Genomic DNA, 20863 nt, shown 5'->3' with positions numbered 1-20863 from the left:
CTTCTTTGACAGGGATATTCAAAATAATTAGCTTGCACTGTACATACTTTGCACATACTTATGTAAGTAGAGCCACAAAATAAATATTAGAGATGAAAATACATAATACAATTCTATCAAGCAAATGGAATTACTCACAACACTGTCATGTGAGTATACACAACAATGCTTGGAATCTGCTTAAAAAATCCAATGTACTATATAGTGTATTTGCATTAGACATCATAGTTCTCAAGATATGTAAAACTAATATGAATCTGTGTGATAATAAGGGTTTTGAGTCTCTTTGGAAAGTTTTAAGTATGTGAATAAAAGGCCTCAGCTGATGAATTTGAATGGGAATGGTTGTCTGTCTATATGTGCCCTGCCTTTGGCTGGCGACCAGTCCAGGGTGTATATACCCCACCTCTCGCCCAAAGTCAGCTGGGATAGGCTTCAGCATACCCTAGCGACCCTAGTGAGGATACGCAGCGTAGAAGATGGATGGATGGAAGGCCTCAGCTGCTTTCATTGTGACAGGGATTCCACTTTAATGTGAAGAGAACTGTTTGCAATACAGATACTATTTAATATACATGAGGTAATAAAAAAATAAGGCAATTTATTAAAAAAAAATCTATGGACCAGTTCATTGTAGTTAACAAAGCATGATTTTGCTTAAAAGTGTTCATGATCAATAACATTTGGACATCATTACAATGCACAAAACCAAAGGTAATATTTAAAATACAAAACATAATTCCACTTAAAAATTCCTATGAGGAAGACATCATTTCATATTTGTCCTTTCTTCAATGCAGAGGCGTTATCTCCTGCACTTCTTTCTCCATCAGGTGGTAATCTACTGTGGACTGTGTCAGCTACATGAAAAAGATTAAATGCAAGTTATTCCACTGTTTATAAGAAGGGTACGTTCAGCCTTTTTAATCCGGGTAGTGTCCTCTGTTCTCACCATGTCAAGAAGAATTTCAATCTTTAATTTTAGAACATTGTTCTCCTCCTCTAGCTGTATATTTCTTTTCTTGAGCCGCTCCACTTCCCTCACAGATACATTTCCACCGGATTCTGGTTCAGACAAAAAGAAAATTATGCATCTTACACTGTAACATTCCCCGCACTGGCCTATCAGTACATTACTAACTTCCATTACCTGTTATCCACTGTCCATCTTCAAATTTCAATGTATGTCCTCCAACGTTCATTATAGGCGGTCCATACTCAAGGCCCAGCTCAATTTCCCGTGTGGAACGGTCTAACTAAAAGAGAGAACATGTACAGGTAAATGATACATATACACCGTTTACAAACCCACAATGACACACTGCAGTAATATATGAACTGATGACATTTTCTACACATATGATTGCAATAATCATCAATATCTGCACTTTGTTGTAACATTTAGGAGTGGCGATAACGCAAATATTTATATTGATCCAATACCAAGTAACTATAGGACCAGTATTGCAGAGGCCGATACTGAAAATAACTTTAAACAACAACTGATGACTTTGTTATTTTGCCTTTAATGTGTTGATCACGATTATAATCAGATTAAAACATGTGACAAAGATTTTAACGTATTGGTGAACAATTTAACAATCTATAAATATTACAAAACCAATAATGTAACAATATGAACAAGACAAAAACATAAACAGAAGAGAACAAAAAATATTGATCATCACGCGAGTATAGACCCTATACTAACACTATCGTATCAGTACTTGGTATCAATATCTGTATTGATCCGCCCACCTCTAGTAACATGTAAATGTTCCTATACAGAAACTTACTGTATGAAGACTTGACAACGATGCTGATTTCCTTGGAGGAATCTTCTTCGGACTGAACGTCTTCCCAAATAGTGGGAGCTTCAGGGACATTTTGAGATCCTAGATGAGATTGTACACATAAGTCAATATTACTTTTTTTAAAAACAGGGAATGGTAAACGCCATCCCATCGTTATGGTTACCAACAGGACGCTATTCGACGGGCTACTGCAATTTAGCTAACAGCTACTTGGCTAACTATTTAGCTAACTACTAGCAACGGATGTTTCCCATACCTGACCTTTGATTGATACTGTTGATTGCCTTACGAATGCGTTAGCAGATCTTTGTGTGACACTTTGCTTATATATGCAAAATATTTACCTCCATAAAGGCAACTTATTGCTAACGCTGTGTGTTCGATCTCTCTGTAAACAATGCAAGCTTGCTACTGCGCAAGTTCGAATGTTCCATACAAAAATTGGTAATTCTGTCAAACAGTTCTACGTGTGGCACCGCTCTTCCCCGTTTACCGAAACTGATTCAAATGATGTCTTACTTTTCGTGTTTTACTATTTTTTATTTTATTTAATTAATTTTTTTAAAATAAAAAATGAACACCCCTTTAAAGACGATAAAATGGAACGTTCCAAAACACATCACCATGGTGATTCGATTGTTAAATAAAAATTTGGTTTGTCTTCCGACTGTATTCGTATGATATATCTGGTTCTGTTAGAAACACAAACAGATGCAAATACAAATGGACTATGTAGTGTGAGTGAGACTGACATGGTGTTTATGGTGTTCCGACTGTATTCGTATGATATATCTGGTTCTGTTAGAAACACAAACAGATGCAAATACAAATGGACTATGTAGTATGTAGTGTTTGTGAAAACTAAATATATACATTGTGGGAATGGTGCCTCATGCCCCAGTGGCCTAATGGATAAGGCACTGGCCTCCTAAGCCAGGGATTGTGGGTTCGAGTCCCATCTGGGGTGGCAATTTTTTTTTTTCGTCCGGGATAGTCACACATGCATCATCCTATCCGGGAAACACCAACGATAAAGCTTCATTCATAACAGTGACGATCGTAAAAGGATTATTATTTCAGGAAACGGCAAGAAATTAAATCTTCTTAAATGAAAGAACAGGCCACTATATCGTGGATAGTGTTCAACACTTTGGCTGCGTCAGTGCACACTTGGGGTGAGTGTTGTAGTGTGTTAGAATATGAGTTACCAGTAATTCTTACTGGAAACATTATTAACTTAATTGTATCATTGCTAAGATTGAGCTTCTACACAAGTACACTTTATACATCTTTCCTTTTGTTAACATTAACTCACATGTCAGATGCTGCATATGTGATATGAAACCTCTGGAAATAAACATGAAGGCATATTGTCGTATAAATGGCATGTCCCTTAATAATTCTATCGCTGTGAATCTGCCATAACATAAGTTACATAATGTGTGTTATCCAACCTCAACCCTGTGACCCTGACCATCCTCTTACAGACCTTCATGAGGCCACTGTGTACTGGGATGCTGCCCAGAAAAGGGTGATCCTGAAGGAGGATGTGATGGAGACAGAGGGGGGTGCCTATGGTTACTTCAACGACACTCTGCACTTAACTGGATGGGGAATCTTGGAAATTTGTGCTGGTTGTGGTGGTGGCAAACAGGAAGACGAGACGACCTTCTTCCTGGCTGGCTACCTGGAAGGATACTTCACTGCTGGGTGAGTAGACGGGAGTTTTATGTTGTTACTCCTCACAACACTTTATAAATGTATAAAATAAAGCATTAAACCTGTAGTATACTGTTTTAGTAAATGTTGGGATATTTAACTTAGCAATTAACTGTCTAGGGCAGGGAGGTCCAATTTGCTGCTCGCAGCTTATTTTCTAAAAAATAAAATGAATTCATTATTAATTAATTAACACTAATTTGCTTTGTCGCCTATAACACAAAGTTAAAATATCAATGTTTTATTCTAATATCCGCATTCTTTTGTTTCTACCAGCTGCGAAAGAATGGTCTGAACTAAGGTTTACAATTTAATATTAAAAGGAATAGATACAAACAATTGAAATGCCAGCGCTGGAGAGAACAGTCAGCCCCTCAGCCAAGGTCTAGCGAGGGCCAAGCAGTCCCGAAAGTGAAAATGAGTTCCTCTTCCTCATATGGCTGCTGTGGAGGCGGTCCCAATGATCAGGAATCTTTCTGTTCACTGTTTTTGATGTATTGGTCTGATCTGGTTTCAACCAACCATGGCTAGGAGGCTGGGCGTCTCAGCCAGGAGACTATGTGCGTGTGTGACATCATTTAAAAAGAACAGGGTGTCTTTGTTCCAAGTGTGTTATCTCTCTGTTGTAGATAAGCGCAGATAAGCATACCTGTTGCAGTAGCCATCCAGAACAGAGTGGAAAATATTCCATTCCTAACTATAGCTGAGCATACAGTACAGGCCAAAAGTTTGGACACACCTTCTCATTCAATGCGTTTTCTTTATTTTCATGACTATTCACATTGTAGATGTAGTCTCAAAACAATGAATGAACACATGTGGAATTATGTACTTAACTAAAAAGTGTGAAATAATTCTAAATTTGTCTTGTATTTTAGATTCCTCAAAGTAGCCGCCCCTTGCTTTTTTGATAGCGCTGCAAACCCTTGGTGTTCTCTCAAAGAGCTTCATGAGGTAGTCACCTGAAATGGCTTTCACTTCACACCTTCACAGGTGTGCCTTGTCAGGGTTACTTAGTGGAATTTCTTGCCTTATTAATGAGGTTGGACCATCAGTAGTGTTGTGTGTGTCTAAACATGACCTGAATTGTAGATTGACCTACATTGGCTTGGTTTTAGCATCTTTATTGTGCAAAATGTAAGGTGAATTGAGACTAATATAATAAAATGTAACACTGCTGTGATTACAAGCTAGGGCTGCCAATCGATTACAATATTTAATTGCAATTAATCACATTTTGTCCACAGTTAACTCATAATTAATCACAATCACAGACAGCAAGAACTTTTTATCAATAATAAGCAGGGATGTAAATCTCTTTGTGGTAAACGATTCAATACGAATGTAGATACACGGGTTAAGATACCATTCAAAAACAAAAACGGAACGATTCGATATGATTCGATACGATACGATACAGTTCGATCCAGTTAAATACAGTGTACAAACGATACGATTCAATTCAACGGATACATTTGTTGACGTAAACATTAATCTTACACTAAAATAAAGAAGCCAATTCTTACAGTCTTTTCGAATGCGTAACAGCACTTCATATCCCCAAGCATGCTGTAAGGCAGGGGTACCCAACTACCAGGCCGCGGGAAACGTTCAGGCGCAATGATAAAACAAACAAAAAAAACACAGAAAAAAATAAAATATACAATAACTTGTAAATAACTACACCAAATTTTATGTAAAGGGGTATCAATTTTGGAAATATAGGCCATTATTTTAATCAGAAGGTAATATACAGTCAGGAATCGCTAATTGCTCTTCTTTCATTGCAGACAGATGTTTAATCATTACACCAACGTGTACCCTCAGCTAATAAAGGACGAGAAGGTTCTGAATCCCTTGAAAAGATTCTTCAGGTACGGTCTTAGTATTAGTTCACATTTATGTAACAATAGCACACACTAATGGTATTCAATTAAACCTATAATATTTTCAGAGAAGCAACTATTTTCTATGTTGTGGAATACTTTTTGTTGCTTAAACCTAATGTTTCTTGTGTCCAAATCACCTTTGTATACCCTGAGGGTGTACCCACACTAGGTCAATTGTAGTGTGCTTCACACCTAAAGTCTGGCTGGTGTGATACATGCTCAAGTGCTTGTGTGATACATGCTCATGATTGGAATAAGTGGCCTAGGGTACGACACGATCCCATGCACTCACGTATGCGTAAGTGCAGCGTAGCTCAGTCACAGAATGGCGGCAATGCAGTCACCCCTCACAGGTTCTTGAATGATACCAAACACATTTTATAATATAAATAATACAGTACATTTGTGTGCGTAATAAAGAGGTGTCATCCAATTCATGCGATTGCTCCTCCTGCACGTAGTTACTTGACTGCCGCCAACTTGAAAAAAAATTAATAATCAGAACAACGCAAGAAAGACCGGAGATGATCCACAAAGTCAGGAAAATTGCACTACTACAGCAGTATAGACGTGAGGTGAGCTGAAGCACGCTTGCTCAGTGTAAGCGCAGGCCAGCGGAGGGGGAGGGGGAATGCGCCCAAGTCCAGCCTGGTCTGAATGGCCTAGTGTGAGCACACCCTAACTGACCCACAGCAAACAGGACCAATGGGCCAGAGAGCAGGTGAAACTGAGAAAGAACAGTGACCCCTTGTGGAATCATTTGGGACTGGTCCTGGCCCAACTGGACGGTCTCATAGCCGGAGCGGCACTGTGGGCCAAAAGCAAACACATGGAGGTGTGTGTCATGTGTGTTGCAGAGCTAATTGTGACCGTGTCATCCTACTCATCTCACTCTCCTCCCACTCCCCCCAGCCTCTGTCGGTGTTTACCGTGCAGTTTCTGAATAGCGTCGGCGACCTGCTGGACCTTGTCCCTGCTCTGACACCTCGCCTCAACTCTTTCAGTATGCCAGGAATGGGCCACTGCACGGCTCTCATAAAGGTTAGCCTGGGCTCTTTTGGCTCAAGCTGCCACTGAGCACTGAGGGATCCTCAGTGTAGCTTGCTTTTTGTTTTCTTTGTGGGCCCTTCTGAATCTGTACTCCAGACAATGTATAATATATTACATATGTGCTTACTTACTAATTTACCTAATACTTAATATTCAAACTTGACTTGACTTGACTTTAGTGCACAATATCTTTGAGCATCAGAACCTACAAATGCTATTATGATTAGATCTGCAATGTCGTAGTTATCTCAAATGTTGCTGCCAGCGCTCTCAAACTGAACTATAAAACTAGGACTAGATCTCCATAGTGCAACTACAACGCAAACACAGCCCATCCTCTCTTCACTGTGTCCAAGGTGACGCCTGGCTTTGAGAACCTGCTGCTGGGCCACTCCAGCTGGTACAATTATGCATCCACCATGCGTATCTACAAACATTGGGACCTCAGGGTGTCCAACACGCACGCAGCCACTGGAAAGCTGTCGTTCAGCAGCTACCCTGGTACATACACACTCTCTCCAAACCATACAGCACCATAGTTCTATAAAATGATACAATAACGCACAGTAGCTCACAAAAGTGAATCTATACTATTCTATAAGCTGTACACTGACTTTCACTTCTATTGTCCCTTGAGATAATATCATGTAATACATGGTGTACAGTCGTCCCTCGCTTTATCGCGGTTCAAATACCGCTCCCTCACAATATTGAAAGACAAGTTATATGTAGTATTCTGGTCACTAGGCATCAGTAATGTTATGAGACATGACGTTAGATTGCATTACCTTTCACACTGCATGGAGACTGGCTACTGAGCCAGCAGAGCCGAGCCGACATGTCATGGCTGAGATCGAGTGATAAAAAGGTTCTCCTTTCATTCCGTGTGAGTTTTTGCGTGTTTGTCCTTCTTCCCCACTTCGTTTGAAACACTTTAAGTTTAGAATAAGTAAATTGGAGAGGCTAACTACTTAGCTCGATAGCTTGCTATGCTAGCGGCGGGCGTCTGCAGAGATCCCGAAGCCTGCGCAATGTGATGTAACCAAAGAATAAAAAGAGCGTAAAAGCTACTATTGAAGTGTTATTTTATGTGTGCCAGGCTCTAATAATGTTAAAACACGTATTTAGAAAGTCATAAACAGGGTTTCTATGCTCTAACTATGAAAATATTCCGTTTAATAATATTGAATACTACTTAGCGGAAATGCACTTATCGCGGTCAGGCCTGGAACCAATTAACCGCGGTAAATGAGGGACAACTGTACTCACTTATGTAAGGTACTTTAAGTACCAATTTAAAAAAAGCACGGTTGGAACTCATCTTTTTTGAAAAAATATACCCTTCCAGTCTTAAATGTAATTCCTCATCTTAGGCAATGAGAGGGAAGCATCCCTTGCTGTGTGTGCACGTCATTCAAGCTCAACCAAAATGTGTTGTGCTTTCCTTGAGTGCCTGGTCAAAGCAGGCTAAGTCATTTTATCAACAGCAAAGGCTTGCAGAGCCTAGGACAGGGAAAAAATCCTCTTACGGGCTTCTGTTGCCTTTAGAACACAACTAGTTTCAAGGTGCTATTTTTAGAGCGTGAAGGCTGTGACTTCACTGCGTTACAATGATAGCTGTTTTCTTTTTTTTCTCCTTCTTTCTGTGGAATGGTGAAAATGCATGGGAGGTCAGGACGAGCAGATTCATTGTCATAATAGCTCTAAAAAAGCAAATTGACCAAAAAAAAAGGAATGAAAACGTCCTACTGAAATATACAAAGCCAATTATATTACAACTACAGTGATGAAAACAGCCTCGTACTAACAACGGAATAATTCGGAAAGTAAAACTAGAATTAGTCTAAGTGCCACGAACAGACCGAGGCAAAAATAATCAGAAATTTGGATGGGTATACAAAATTGTGCACTCGACCCCGCCTGCATATGAATTTATAGGGCCCTCCGCCCCATCCAAGAAAATTAAGAAATAAGAAATAAGTGGGGGGAAAAGTATTCTGTAAATGCACCAAAATGTAATGTGTCATTTAATCTAATGAACCACAATATATTTATTTATTTACGTATTTAATTTGAATGTATTAAATTACTTACATGTAAGTAAGTAGAGTAAGTATTTAGTGTTTTTCCCACTTATTTATTATTTATTTATTCCTTTAAATAAGAAATGAATTTAAGCTTAAAGAAATCACTATTTACATATGAATAAAATTAACGAATTGTAATAATATAAAATAATAAAAGGATTAAATTCAAACTGAATTTATTATTTTTAGTCTGTTATAAGGACAGCAGCTGATCACTGTGAGGTGCGTTAAAGTTCTTACGCCAACTGCACGTTCAACAAAGCTGCATGGAAATAGTAATTTTCACATAATCCTGCTCATAACAGTCAATTATTCTTCACCTGTTTTAAAAGTGTTTCAACAAAAAGTATCCCCCACTGCTCATTTGCTAATCTTCATCATCCCGCAGGCTTCCTTACATCTCTGGATGATTTCTATCTGCTTGGTAGCCGCCTACTGATTACTCAGACCTCCATCAATGTCTTCAACGCCTCCTTGCTCTCGCAGCTCAGCCCTCACAGCCTGCTGGCCTGGCAGCGAGTCCGCCTGGCCAACAGCCTGGCACGCAGTGGCGAAGAGTGGGCACAGATCTTCTCAAAATACAACTCAGGTCAGAGGAGTTGAGGTCGTGAGACTCAAGCTTGCAGGAAACGAATGTTCATCTTCCGTGTTGCAGGTACGTACAACAGCCAATACATGGTGGTGGACCTGAATAAGATCTCACTCGGTCACAGCATCAGAACTGGAGCTCTGACTGTTGTGGAGCAGATTCCTGAGAAGGTGATGCATTCTGACCAGACCCAAACTTTACGTGGAGGTAAAAAGCAAACATCGGGTTTGTAATAGTTAACCAGGGTGGTCGTCTATCTACTGTAGATAACCTTTAACCCCAATGTGCCTTACTTTAAAGGGTACTGGCCGTCCTACAACATTCCATTTCATGTTGAAATCTACAACCTGAGTGGATACAGCGTGATGTGGAGAAGGCATGGAGAGAATTTCTCCTATGACCTTTGTCCCAGAGCTAAAATCCTCCGCAGGGACCATGCCAAGGTGTTTGACCTCAAGTCCCTCAAGTACATCATGAGATACAACAGTAGGTGCAATAATTTCGTAACACAGTCATCCCTCTCTATGTCGCGGTTCGAATATCGCCACCTTACACTACTGCGTTTTTTCAAAAAGTTAATTAATTAATAAATTATCGCTGTTTTGTGGTTGACTATGGCCCATTATTTGTCAAAAAATATTGAAATATAAGTTATATGTAGTATTCTGGCCAGTAGGCATCAGTAATAAAGGCATTCATGAGACATGACATTTCATTACATTACCGTCACACTGCACGTAGTCAGCCATGGCATGACTATAAGCCGCAGGTGTCCACATAAAATGGGATATTTAGTGCACAGAAATACGTTACACAGAACAATTTTATAAACTTTTAATAAAATAAATGTTTTTTTCCAAGCAGTGCACGCCAAACAGCGGCACAACCCAGCTACAGTGCAGAACAATACACGTCGAGTTAAACAGTGCCGAGTAGTGCATGTAACATAGATAACAGTAGCAGCAATATCCTTGCCTGTGAAGCCCTTTTTGAGCTAAGCAATGATGACTACATGTGTTTCCTTGCAGGTAACCACGGTTAACAGAGGAAAAACAAAGATTTCAAGCACGGCCCTCATTTTTTAAAGCTTCCAGTCTGTTATTCTCGCTCAATCGGGATGACAGTCACCTCCAGCCTTTGCTTTTCACCTATGTTAACCAGAGAATGACTAACATGATGTCAGCTGGTCCTTTTGTGGCAGGCTGAAATGCAGTGGAAATGTTTTTTTGCAATTAAGTTCATTTTCATGACATAGAGGAACTTTGCAATTAATTTGCTATTCTGGAGTCCTGGAGTATATGCACATTGCCATCATAAAAACTAAGGCAGCAGGTTTTGTGAAAATTAATAATTTATGTGTCATTCATCAAACTTTTGGCCATGATTGTACAATTAGGTGTCACTTAAGAGTGAGAAAATGTTACCTAAAAATGGACTACAGTCATCTACAGCCAAGCTAAAAGTCAACTCTGAATCCCCCGATGTCACTTCCTGTCCACCTGCAACTCAGCTCCCCTAGGGAACACATTTAGAGCAACACACATGTGCTTGAGTCTTATTTATGTCTTAAATGGCTTATTTACTCTTATTATATCTACTGTATTGGGTAATACGAGTGTAAAGGTGACTATAGGGGTGTTATTTCATGTCTAGAGGGCTCTAATAATGTTAAAAACCATATTTACAAGGTCGTAAACAGGTTTTCAATGCTCTACTATGAAAATATTCAATTTATATATAAGAAATCCCACTTCGCAGAAATTCACTTATCACGGTCGGGTCTGGAACCAGTTAACACAATAAACGAGGGATTAATGTACGTAGATGATGAAGAAAGTTTGGACCTTAGAGGTGTCATTGTATGTCAGACTGTCAATGATGTGTCTTATACTGGATCTGTTTCAGACTACAAGAGAGATCCTTATGCCAAGGGCCATCCATGTAAAACCATCTGTTGCCGTAATGACCTGCGACCAAGAAGACCATGCCCAGGTGGCTGCTATGACACTAAGGTCAGAGGTGAAAGGCTTGTCTTGTCTGCATCCATTGTATCTTTGAACTCAAAATGCTCCTGGAGGTCTAATCATGTGATCATTACTCATCCCGTCCATCCTCCTCACTTGCGTCACATGACACAGGTGACTGACTACCAGATGGCTCTCCAGCTAGCGGCACAGGCAATAAACGGTCCCACAACGCAAGGGGGGCTGCGACCATTCACATGGCTCTCCTTCAACCTCACCGCTCACGAGGGCCTTCCTCATAAGTACAACTTTACTTTTGTCACCATGAGACCCACTCTGCACCAGCCCTAAACGTAGCAGCCCTCCACTCCATATGAAATATTGTGATAGCGGTTCAGTTTGTGTGCTAACATTCAAACAGCGATTGCAGATTAGGCGGCTATTTGGACGTAAGGCAATGTGCTGTTCCCCAGAGGAAGGGATGCTGTTGACCTTTTCCTCCAGCATCACCAGCAAATGTTAATGTTTAACTGTCAGTGAAGTGTGGTGACTGGTGGAGGGCTTGTTCAACATGTAGCACTGCATGTAAAGTCAGACATAGACCATATTATCCATTAATATATCTTTCTTTTTTGTTATTATACTGTAAGTCAGAGTAGAATAGAATACCTTAATGTCATTGTACATGTACGCAACGCCTTTTCATGTCACTATATGAAAACAGCTTTACAATATGCCAAGGGCCAATAAAATGTGAGCCCCAGGCCGCACTTTGGACACCCCACGCTTTATAGGATAATGCATGAGCTAGTGTCTGTGATCTAGCAGTTGGACTATAAATGGCTCATTCCAGAATTGGAGGAACAAATAAACATCCCTTTCCCAAATTTTCTGTTATGTATTCATCAATAACAAGTAATAGCCTTCATTGGTTTATCTCAGGCATGAAAGGCATCACTTTCATTGTTTTATTATTTATTTGTTGTATTTGACTGTTAGGTAACAGGGTTGCAAATTCTTGGTAAAGTTAGTTTTTTTCTCAGGAATAGCAACTAGCTATTTAGCTATGTGTGTTAAAGCGGACACACTTAAGTAAACTGCAAAGAAAAACAGAATGCATTTTTTTGTGTGAGATATTCAAGCAGAATGTAAGAAGCTTCTAAAAATGTTTAAAAATGTATATAAGAGGACATACCTTACCTCTGGTCTGCTCGTGCCATTGGCAAACTGCTCCTTTATGTCATGTGATAGTTTTCTTCATCTACTGCTAAAAATGTGAGGGTAACAGGGTTGAGTGGATAGACGCAGCATCGAGTGGGTTTGTCCACTGCAGTGATATGTCACCGTCGCCGCCATATTGGATGTGTCAAGGCTGCAGTGTAAATGAATACAAGTAAATTTACTTACTTAATTACTTATAATAAATCGCCTTTCTACAAAAAAAATCAAGTTAATGCCTCTCGTTTATACATTAAGACACTCACGAAAACAGTTTGGGAAACAGTTAGGCACCAAAAATTTTAGAAGATCAAATACATATTTTTTGGCGCCTAACTGTTTCCCAAGTATATTAGTGCGTGTGTGAATGTATAAATGAGAGGAATTAACTTACATTTCTTTGTAGAAAGAAATGAAGGTACATACGTTTACTTGTATTCATTTACAGCGCAGCCTTGACACATCAAATATGGCGGGGACGTTGACGTACGGCTCAGCGCTCGATGCGGCGTCAATCTATGTCCATGGTTGCATGTACGTTGTGGGACACTGATCCTACAAACGCCCACAATGCACCGACACTCGAGGCCACGCCCCCGCAATTTTGTGGGCGGGGCGTGATCCGGTTGGTAACCGAGAGAAAACGCAGAAGCACACAAAGTCTGTGGTCTTGAGTCGGTGAGAAGCACCCTTTTCCAAATGGAGACTACACAGGAAGACCAGTGGGAACCGGCGCTTCACGGCTGCCACCACAACAGTAATAACAACAACAATAATAACAACAACAAAGACAGCGAGGCGGGAGAGAGCTCCGCTACAGCGGCCAGCGCGCCCGAACCCGGCGGGAAGACGGTGCATAGCGTTGGTAATGGCTCGGTCATCAATCCCACCGGGGGGAATAACGGGAAGTGGGTTCGGCTGAACGTCGGCGGCACCGTTTTTCTTACGACGAGGCAGACGCTCCTCAAAGAACAAACTTCGTTCCTGTACCGACTGTGCCAGCAGCAGGACCTACACTCTGACACGGTGAGTCCGTCCAGGACACGCTGGTCCATACCTAATACCATGGTACCAGAAGTCACCCTGTATTCTACTATATACCCTATTAAACACACTATGGTACCGTCTTATAAACTTTATAACTCCACCTATACCTCTGGTTCTCAAATGGGGACACTGGTACCTCTGAGTGTAGATACATAAACACAGCAATGTAAGACAGTAATGCAATTATTCCTTTATATACGACAAACAAAAGTAAAAACTCCTCTTGGCTGTCATTCACATCCTTGGGCCCTAAAGCCCACCTGTGTCCAAACACTTATTCCCTTAGTTTGTAAACAATATAGCATTATATAAATAACGACAATATATTTGTGAAGATAAACGTAGACTATTATTATGCCAAAAGGAAGGAACTTTGTTTATTTGGATACCCATTAGCCTCGACTCCAGCAGTTGCTATAGTCTTTTTGGGGTCCAGCATTAAAATGACAAAAGCCATTAAATCACATTGCCTTAACAATATCAAGAAAAATATCGGAAAGGGATCAAGATCACATACAACCAAACACAATACAAATTTATCACAATAGCAGAAGCGGATCCATTACACACTTTTATGCAGAGATAAAACTCATCAAATCCACTCAGTTGGTCAAATTAAAGACATGACAGGGACTCTCATTGCCTACCACTTATGTGCTTGAGTTCATGTGTTTTTTAGGCAATTCTCAGAAGTACTTGGTAGAATACGAAAAGTCAAACGCAGTTTATTCCAATCATTTGATGAGAAAAATAACTGTTGGAATTTGTTTTTTTGTGTGAGCTATTAACAAACTAGTTAAAAACTGTGTTAAATTATTAGCTAATTGATTTGGGTGTTGGGTAAGTTGATAAGTATTTGCGGTCAGGTTAATTATTTCTTTATTTCCAATTAAATTTTATACGTGTGTTTATTTCAGAATCTTTTTAAACAAGAACACTACAGACGAGCACTGTTTTGGGTATTAAATCAGGTATTGATGCTACAGGATCTTTTTTCAACCAAACATGCTTTCCTCTGTTTTGGGGGTACTTGTTTGAACGTATCCACGGAGGATGCGTCACGTTAAAAAGGTCGAGAACCACTGATCTAACCTATGGACCTTTGACTTATAAATATATATATTCACTGGACACTTCAGTAGGTACAATGCAATTACGAGAAAATACAAAAGGTGTTCCTAATGTATTGTCAGTCATGTGTGGCTAAAGATACCATTGCATCCACTAATAAAAATATTGTTTATTAAACACGTCCCTGACAATGTGGATTAAAACTGAGCATGCTTGTGTTTGTAAAAGCAGAATTCGGATGCAGCTTGTGTATTGTACTGCAGGTGTACCTAATTTGCGAGACACCCAAAAATAGACTTAAAAGGAGTAAATATGGTGGCAAGGCAGTTATATGAAGTGTGCGTGCGAGCGTGTGCGTGCGTGCGTGCGTGGGGCTCAGCATCCTTTTGTGGTGTGACTGTCGCTGGAGTCAGATGGAGGAACACGTGCCTTCTCTTCTGCAGGAGGGGTGCACAGTCAGCGTGGCTGTACAGCAGCATCTTATGTGGAAAGCGAGTAAGGGAGCTCCTGGTCGCATGTAGCATTCTAAAAACTGCAAATGTGATCTGAATGATGCTGATTTCTATCCTGCTGCTTGCCTTTGATATGGTGATAAGTATGAGTGTGACAGGAAGAGACGATGGTAGGGCTCATTGTCCATTGGTGTTGTTAATTGGCTCTCCTTCAAAATGCTACTGAACATCAATTGGAGGGTGCCTTATGGGGAGCATGCTGTATCGCAATACAATTGTACTTTTTGCTTGCTAATGTAAGCATTAAACATCAGCATCTTAGACTACATTGCCACCAGCACACTAGATAATGATGTAATGTGCCATGTGTTGTAGAGTGTCATTTATTTCCACATGATTTGTCTGACAGGAACGTTTGTAGGCGATTTGATATCACCAGTGATATTTCCAATGGCTTGTTTGCATCAGTGCTCTAATTTTATTGCAACAATTTTGCTGTATTTAGATAAGTTACAGTAAAACAAGGCAAAAACAATAAGGAGTAGAATTACAGTTTTCCTCAAATAACATATACGGTCGTCCCTTGCCAGATCGTGGCTCGGAATTTTGCAGCTTCCCTCGATTATGGTTTTTCAAAAACATATTAATTCATGAATCATGCTGTTTCTTGGTTGAATACGGCGTATTACTAGTGAAAACTTATGCATATGTAAGCAAGTTTGACATATTCATTACCTAAATTAAGCATTTTCAAGCATAAAAATGGCTACATTAACTAAAACACATACCTGTACAGTATATATTTGTGTATTAGTTGATGCTATGTAGTATTCTACACTGGTCAGTAGGTGTCAGTAGTGTCAGTAATGTTACTGTAATGTTTGGTGAGACACACAATCACCAGACTGGATCGTCAGAACAACAGGCTTTTATTGCAGGTTTGAAGTCTCACAACAGGCACAATAATAATAACAACATGATAATCATAATAATAGCAACAGGGGCTGCTGCTGTAGCCGTATTCCACTCAACTGTGAACCCCTGACGTCACTTCCTGTCCTCCATACATCCGGAACACATTTATTGCGTCACACATGAGCACGAGTCTTATTTATCTTTTAAATGGCTTATTTTCATTTATTATGTCTACTTTATGGGTTAATACTAGTGTAAAGGTGTCTATAGGGGTGTTATTTCTATTAGGGCTCTAATAATGTCATAAACCATATTTACAAAGTCATAAACAGGTTTTCTATGCTCTAACTATGAAAATATTTAATTTAATTAATTTAATAAGGGATCCTACTTTGCGGAAATTCACTTCACTTACCACTCTAAGGTCTTGAACCAATTAACCGAGGGATTACTATAGTTAACTCAGGCCTTTAGCCTGGTTGTCAAAGCTAGTGCTATAACCATGCTTCCGTTTGTGGGGCTGCTTCCATCTCACTCTAAAGTGGCTAGTGGTGGTACCTGGCTCCGCTGCTGGATTGCCTGTTGTTATTTGACATAAATTTGACTTAATTAAATTTATGATCATTCACCTTGCTGCAACTTTTGAGGCCAAATTTTAAGGTGACTGTAGAAGCTGAGTGCCGAGAAGATGGGTGCCGCCATCTTGCACTGACGTCACATCAGTAGTACATTACACTGTATGTATCCTGTGCATTTTGTGCATTAATATCACATAATTATAAAGTATTGCCGACTTTGTGTGAATTTCTGTGCAAAAAACTGCGCATTTTCAGGGGAAAAAAAACAAACAAAAAAAATAGTTTTCTGACCAAAAATTACATTTACGGGGTTGCAAATGCTGAATCGAGAATATGCGGGGATGTACCGCATCATGAAAAATAATTTTTTTGTCAGTTATTTAGGAAAGTAGGGACCTATGATTTCCACGTTAACTGAACTTTGGACGGAATCGCCCAATAAAAAGGAATCTACTCTTAAACGACATGACGTGATGAAATGATGTCATCATGAGGAGACGGAAAGTACGTGTGGGGAAGTATTTCCGTGGCGGGCTGCTCAATTGTGGCGGAAACTCATCACAAACACTGCTAAACACAGGAAAGTGGGATAACTGCAGCCTTGAGAGGAGTGTCAAGTAAAATCCATTTCACAATTTGGGGGCGCTTCACAAGGAGTGTTCTGAGGCTGGAGTCATTGTTTCAAGAGCTACAGCGCTTCACCATAAACTTCAGCTTTACAGATGCCATGTCTGCGGTGCAGACGGTTTATGCTGACGTAATGACATCCCACACATGGTGACAAGTAATTACAACCACCTAGTAGCGTGAGTGGTTGTTTTTTCCTGAGGTGAAAAGGGGGGGAGATCTATTTGAAGTGTGGCGTTTATATTTTTGAAGTGGATATTGAAACCAGGCGACTAACTGTGAAGTCAGAGGGAACTATTTTAGGAAATGCGCTAATAATAAAATAACTTCTTTCTTAACAAAACTTTCATCTGTTAAGGTTAGCTTTCAGTTTAGTGAGACTGGCAAAAGCACATTCAGAGTATTGACGAATGACAAAGAATGCAAAGCCTCTGTGCTAGTGTGTGTTGGAGGTTTTCACACAGCTCTGTGTGCCTACTGCTGAACATTTTTGACCTCACCAAATGAGCAGATGTTCTTTCCTGCAGACCAAGCAAAAAACAAAAACAAAATTCAATTGAGGGGCTTTTTGCTCGACAGCAGCGTTGGCTGTCTCCACGCCGCGCTGGGGAGAGAATATTCCCATGCGACCTTCAGTGGCGACCTGAAAGGAGTTTCCTTGTTCTGCCCGAAGACGCACACAATATCTCTCGGCCTCACGCAGGATCGAGCGCACACACTCATCCACATTTTCATTTCCGCTCTCTCCGTCATTGTCAGTCTCAGCAGGGATGACTCACTTCTTTTTTCTCTCACCCGCCTCTCATTCTGCTCTCAATAGCGCAATGTGGAATCTTGAAGGAGATGTAGCGCAACGTGATTTTAGCCTACGGCTCCATTATGCTATCTGTCATCCTCCCTATAGCAGGAGCAGTAGGTTGTTTATGGATATCTATAGCTCTTCTGTACTAGATGGAAAGTGTCTTAAATTGCTAATATTTTATTATTAGTCAGTTGATGATTGACTGGCAGTTGTTGCTTTTTTATTTATCATACTGCACGCAGTGTGGCTTAAGTCAATATGTACATTGTTTCCTCATCAGTGACACAAGCACAGGCAGCCGATTTTAAGAGTCAGGACAGACATGTCAGTTCCATGCAGACTGGCAAGATTGTTGAACGAATACAGAGCTGCAGTCCAGTAGCCCAGAGGGAAAACATAGTTTGATTGCATAATTAGTACGTTGCTTGCAAATTCTGGTCTTAGTCACTTGAATAATGTAACAGTGGATGTGGGGAATCAGTGCGAGCTCATAAATGTTTTCATTCAGCAGGTTTATCCTCAAAATCCTTATTAATGACTAGCAACCACTTTTCTTTGTTTCAGTCAAACCACCAAAACCTAACTGCACACAAGACCTGTTACAACCTCTGTTTTTCCATATCATGTAAAAATAGCCCAAGTGCAATGCATTTTAAACTATTCCACCCGTTGGGCTACTGAGCCAGCAGAGAACTTTGTATTTCCACACTATGCCAAAGTTGATGCAAGCTTACGCACTCAAGCTTCAGTGGCTTCTATTTTTGTTGTGCATGCAAATTGTAGCTTTTGCTCCAGAACAGGGAGCCAAAGAAAAATAAAATCATCCCATCTCTAAAGTTGTGGCCACGCGTACGTGGGTATTTTTAATGACAACAATTTTCCTCTCACTCCAGCAAATGAAAAAGGAAAACTGGCCGACATGAGAACACATTTACAGGTTGTCAAACACATGCTGAAATGGCAGGTGGTGCTGTAATCTGTAGTCAGATACTGCTCTACAGTACTGTCATTTCCGGACTATAGAGCGCACCGGTATATAAGCCACACCTACTAACTTTAAAGAAAAAACATGATTTGTACATACAGCATATAGGCTGCACCGGTCTATAAGCTTCAGGTGTCCATGTTATATAATATGGGATATTTAGAGCACAGAAAGATGTTAGACTGAAAGATTTTTTAACTTTGATTAAATCAATCATGGATAGTTAAACAGTAGCCTACCAGAAAAGTCATTCATCGCAATCTTTATCCTCCTCCTGGGAACTAAAACCACCAAAGTCGTCTTCTTCAGCGTCAGAATTGAACAGCTTCATAATTTCTTTGTCACACAGTCTCTCTCCCTTTCGTTGTCACTCTCGGTGTCACTCTTGTCTCGAGGTAAATTAGCCCTTTAGCTTGAGCTGTCCTCTTCATCACGCAGTAGTCCAGCCTTTCGAAACCCATTGGTGATAGTCAATTTTTTGACACACTATAAAGGAAGACACACTAAACCTTGCAATCCTACCTCCACTCGATGTTCCCAACATCACTCGTTAGCGCTAATGATGAGACCTGAGATGCTTTTTTTTTATCGGAGTTCAACATCTGCCACGGTCCAAGCAGTCCAAACAGAAGCTGTAGTCATTGTACACTTGATTAAACTTAAGATTTGTCAGATCAAAATGCAATCGCTGCACAAGACTTCAGAACGTGATATTAGTGATACTGATTCACTACTTCTTGAAGCTGCATTCTAAGAGTTATGGGAACTGTAGTTCTTTTAGTCGTAAATTAGCCTCATCACTGTATAACACTGTATAAGCTGCAGGGTTCAATGCGTGAGAAGAAAGTGGCGGCTAATACACCGGAAATTATGATATATGACAGTGCTCTGGTGATCTGATGTAAAATTGTTAATCGCTCTCAAATTTTGAATGAGTCGACTAGTCCTGCCACAGTCAGTCAAGACAATGTTGTCAATTCGAGTCCCTACTTAATACTGTATCCATTTGTTCTGGAAATTGTTACTTGTGGCAACATGCACAAGGCTAAAAATGCTGTTGCTGGCCTTTCGGTTCAACCCAAGTGTTTGTGCCTTGTCTCTGGAGAGAAGTTCATATTCTCCAAGCTAGAGTTTCCCTCCAGTCTGCTCCATCTCATGGGTCTACTTCTATTTTGATACCCACATATGCATACGTGCACTCGCATTGTCTAATTCTGTGTGACTGTTTTAATGAGATCACTGATATTTAAGCCAATGACACTATGAAGTTAATGTCCAGCTTTGCCACCTAGATGATGCTACATGGACAGGCGTAACAAGATTACCAGTTTATAGATTGTGACAGTGAAGTATTTGATGGCGATGAAATACCATAGCAGATCATGCAGGTGAGTTTCAAGACAACTCATGTCTAAGCACATTTACTGCTCAGCGTCTCTCCCATGACTCCAATGAGACAGTGCCAATATGGATTCCAACACAAGTCTGAACTCGCTTTATCACATATGCGTTATGGGATGATACAACACCCAGGGAGATGAAGGTTTTCAGAGCTGATGTTCACATTTGACTAAATAGTAGGGATATTGCCATAAAAATGTAATACCGGTCAATATTGGTATCAGGTTTTTTCCCCATAATGAAAACCTATATAGCCCTTTAAGCGCCACAAGCAACATTGCTGTCGACACACAGCAGATACTTGAGCCGATGCTTTGCTTAACCGTGTTCGGGACCATTCACGCTCACATTCATACTCATGGACAATTTAGAGTCGCCGATCAACCTAACCTGCATGTTTTGGAATGTGGGAGGAAAGCGGAGTTGTGCTGTCAGTGACTAATATCTTAACTATTACCTTTGATAGTATTTGGCCCATAGACTGCATGATTTGGCCATTATAACATCATTTTGAGAGCATAATTTGCCAACGTTGTGCAAAACACTGTATTCCCACGCACAATTCATTCATTCATTCATATGTGTATGGGGCAGAGGGAATATAAAAAAAACATGGAAATAGCAGCAGACAGACGCGGTAGTTTGCTTACACCAG

At 40.2% G+C, this 20863-nt stretch overlaps 3 protein-coding genes and 1 non-coding gene across 15 annotated transcripts in view; 3 read left to right on the top strand and 1 right to left on the bottom strand.

The window, feature by feature from the left end:
• Window positions 1–518: 518 nt before the first annotated feature.
• Window positions 519–12889, bottom strand: cby1 (chibby homolog 1 (Drosophila)). Of its 6 annotated transcripts, XM_054767999.1 has the most exons (7): window positions 12757–12889; window positions 12313–12484; window positions 3420–3520; window positions 1797–1895; window positions 1151–1256; window positions 953–1065; window positions 519–860 (listed from the first exon to the last, which is right to left on the bottom strand). In XM_054767999.1, the coding sequence occupies exons 4-7, from the start codon at window positions 1884–1886 to the stop codon at window positions 792–794; spliced, it is 378 nt and encodes a 125-aa protein (XP_054623974.1). In that variant the 5' UTR covers window positions 1887–1895; window positions 3420–3520; window positions 12313–12484; window positions 12757–12889; the 3' UTR covers window positions 519–791. The 6 variants fall into 6 exon arrangements, with proteins under 6 accessions (XP_054623974.1, XP_054623973.1, XP_054623972.1 ...); XM_054767998.1 differs by lacking the exon at window positions 3420–3520 and having other exon boundaries at window positions 12308–12484; XM_054767997.1 differs by lacking the exon at window positions 3420–3520.
• trnar-ccu (transfer RNA arginine (anticodon CCU)) lies at window positions 2709–2781 on the top strand. Its single transcript has one exon. It is a non-coding gene; the product is annotated as a tRNA-Arg (tRNA).
• plbd1b (phospholipase B domain containing 1b) lies at window positions 2809–12057 on the top strand. 2 transcript variants are annotated; one of them, XM_054767980.1, is made up of 11 exons: window positions 2809–2989; window positions 3302–3524; window positions 5324–5407; window positions 6116–6257; window positions 6335–6463; window positions 6829–6973; window positions 8948–9148; window positions 9215–9355; window positions 9449–9634; window positions 11054–11160; window positions 11287–12057. In XM_054767980.1, the coding sequence occupies exons 1-11, from the start codon at window positions 2923–2925 to the stop codon at window positions 11461–11463; spliced, it is 1602 nt and encodes a 533-aa protein (XP_054623955.1). In that variant the 5' UTR covers window positions 2809–2922; the 3' UTR covers window positions 11464–12057. The 2 variants fall into 2 exon arrangements, with proteins under 2 accessions (XP_054623955.1, XP_054623956.1); XM_054767981.1 differs by having other exon boundaries at window positions 11054–11167; window positions 11287–11421.
• A 7-nt stretch (window positions 12890–12896) lies between the features above and the next one.
• The window catches only part of kctd17 (potassium channel tetramerization domain containing 17), a 21730-nt gene continuing 13763 nt past the window's right edge, over window positions 12897–20863 (top strand). For 2 of the 6 annotated variants that reach the window (XM_054767991.1, XM_054767987.1), the window contains exon 1: window positions 12900–13356. In XM_054767991.1, coding sequence (XP_054623966.1) covers window positions 13030–13356 — 327 coding nt within the window. In that variant the 5' untranslated portion in view covers window positions 12900–13029. Of the gene's footprint in view, window positions 13357–20863 lie in introns of all 6 variants that reach the window. The other 4 variants (XM_054767988.1, XM_054767990.1, XM_054767989.1 and 1 more) reach the window with 4 other exon arrangements.

This window comes from Dunckerocampus dactyliophorus, chromosome 2, assembly GCF_027744805.1.
Source record: "Dunckerocampus dactyliophorus isolate RoL2022-P2 chromosome 2, RoL_Ddac_1.1, whole genome shotgun sequence".
Classification (NCBI taxonomy): domain Eukaryota; kingdom Metazoa; phylum Chordata; class Actinopteri; order Syngnathiformes; family Syngnathidae; genus Dunckerocampus; species Dunckerocampus dactyliophorus.
This window is presented reverse-complemented; position numbering and strand designations above follow the sequence as displayed.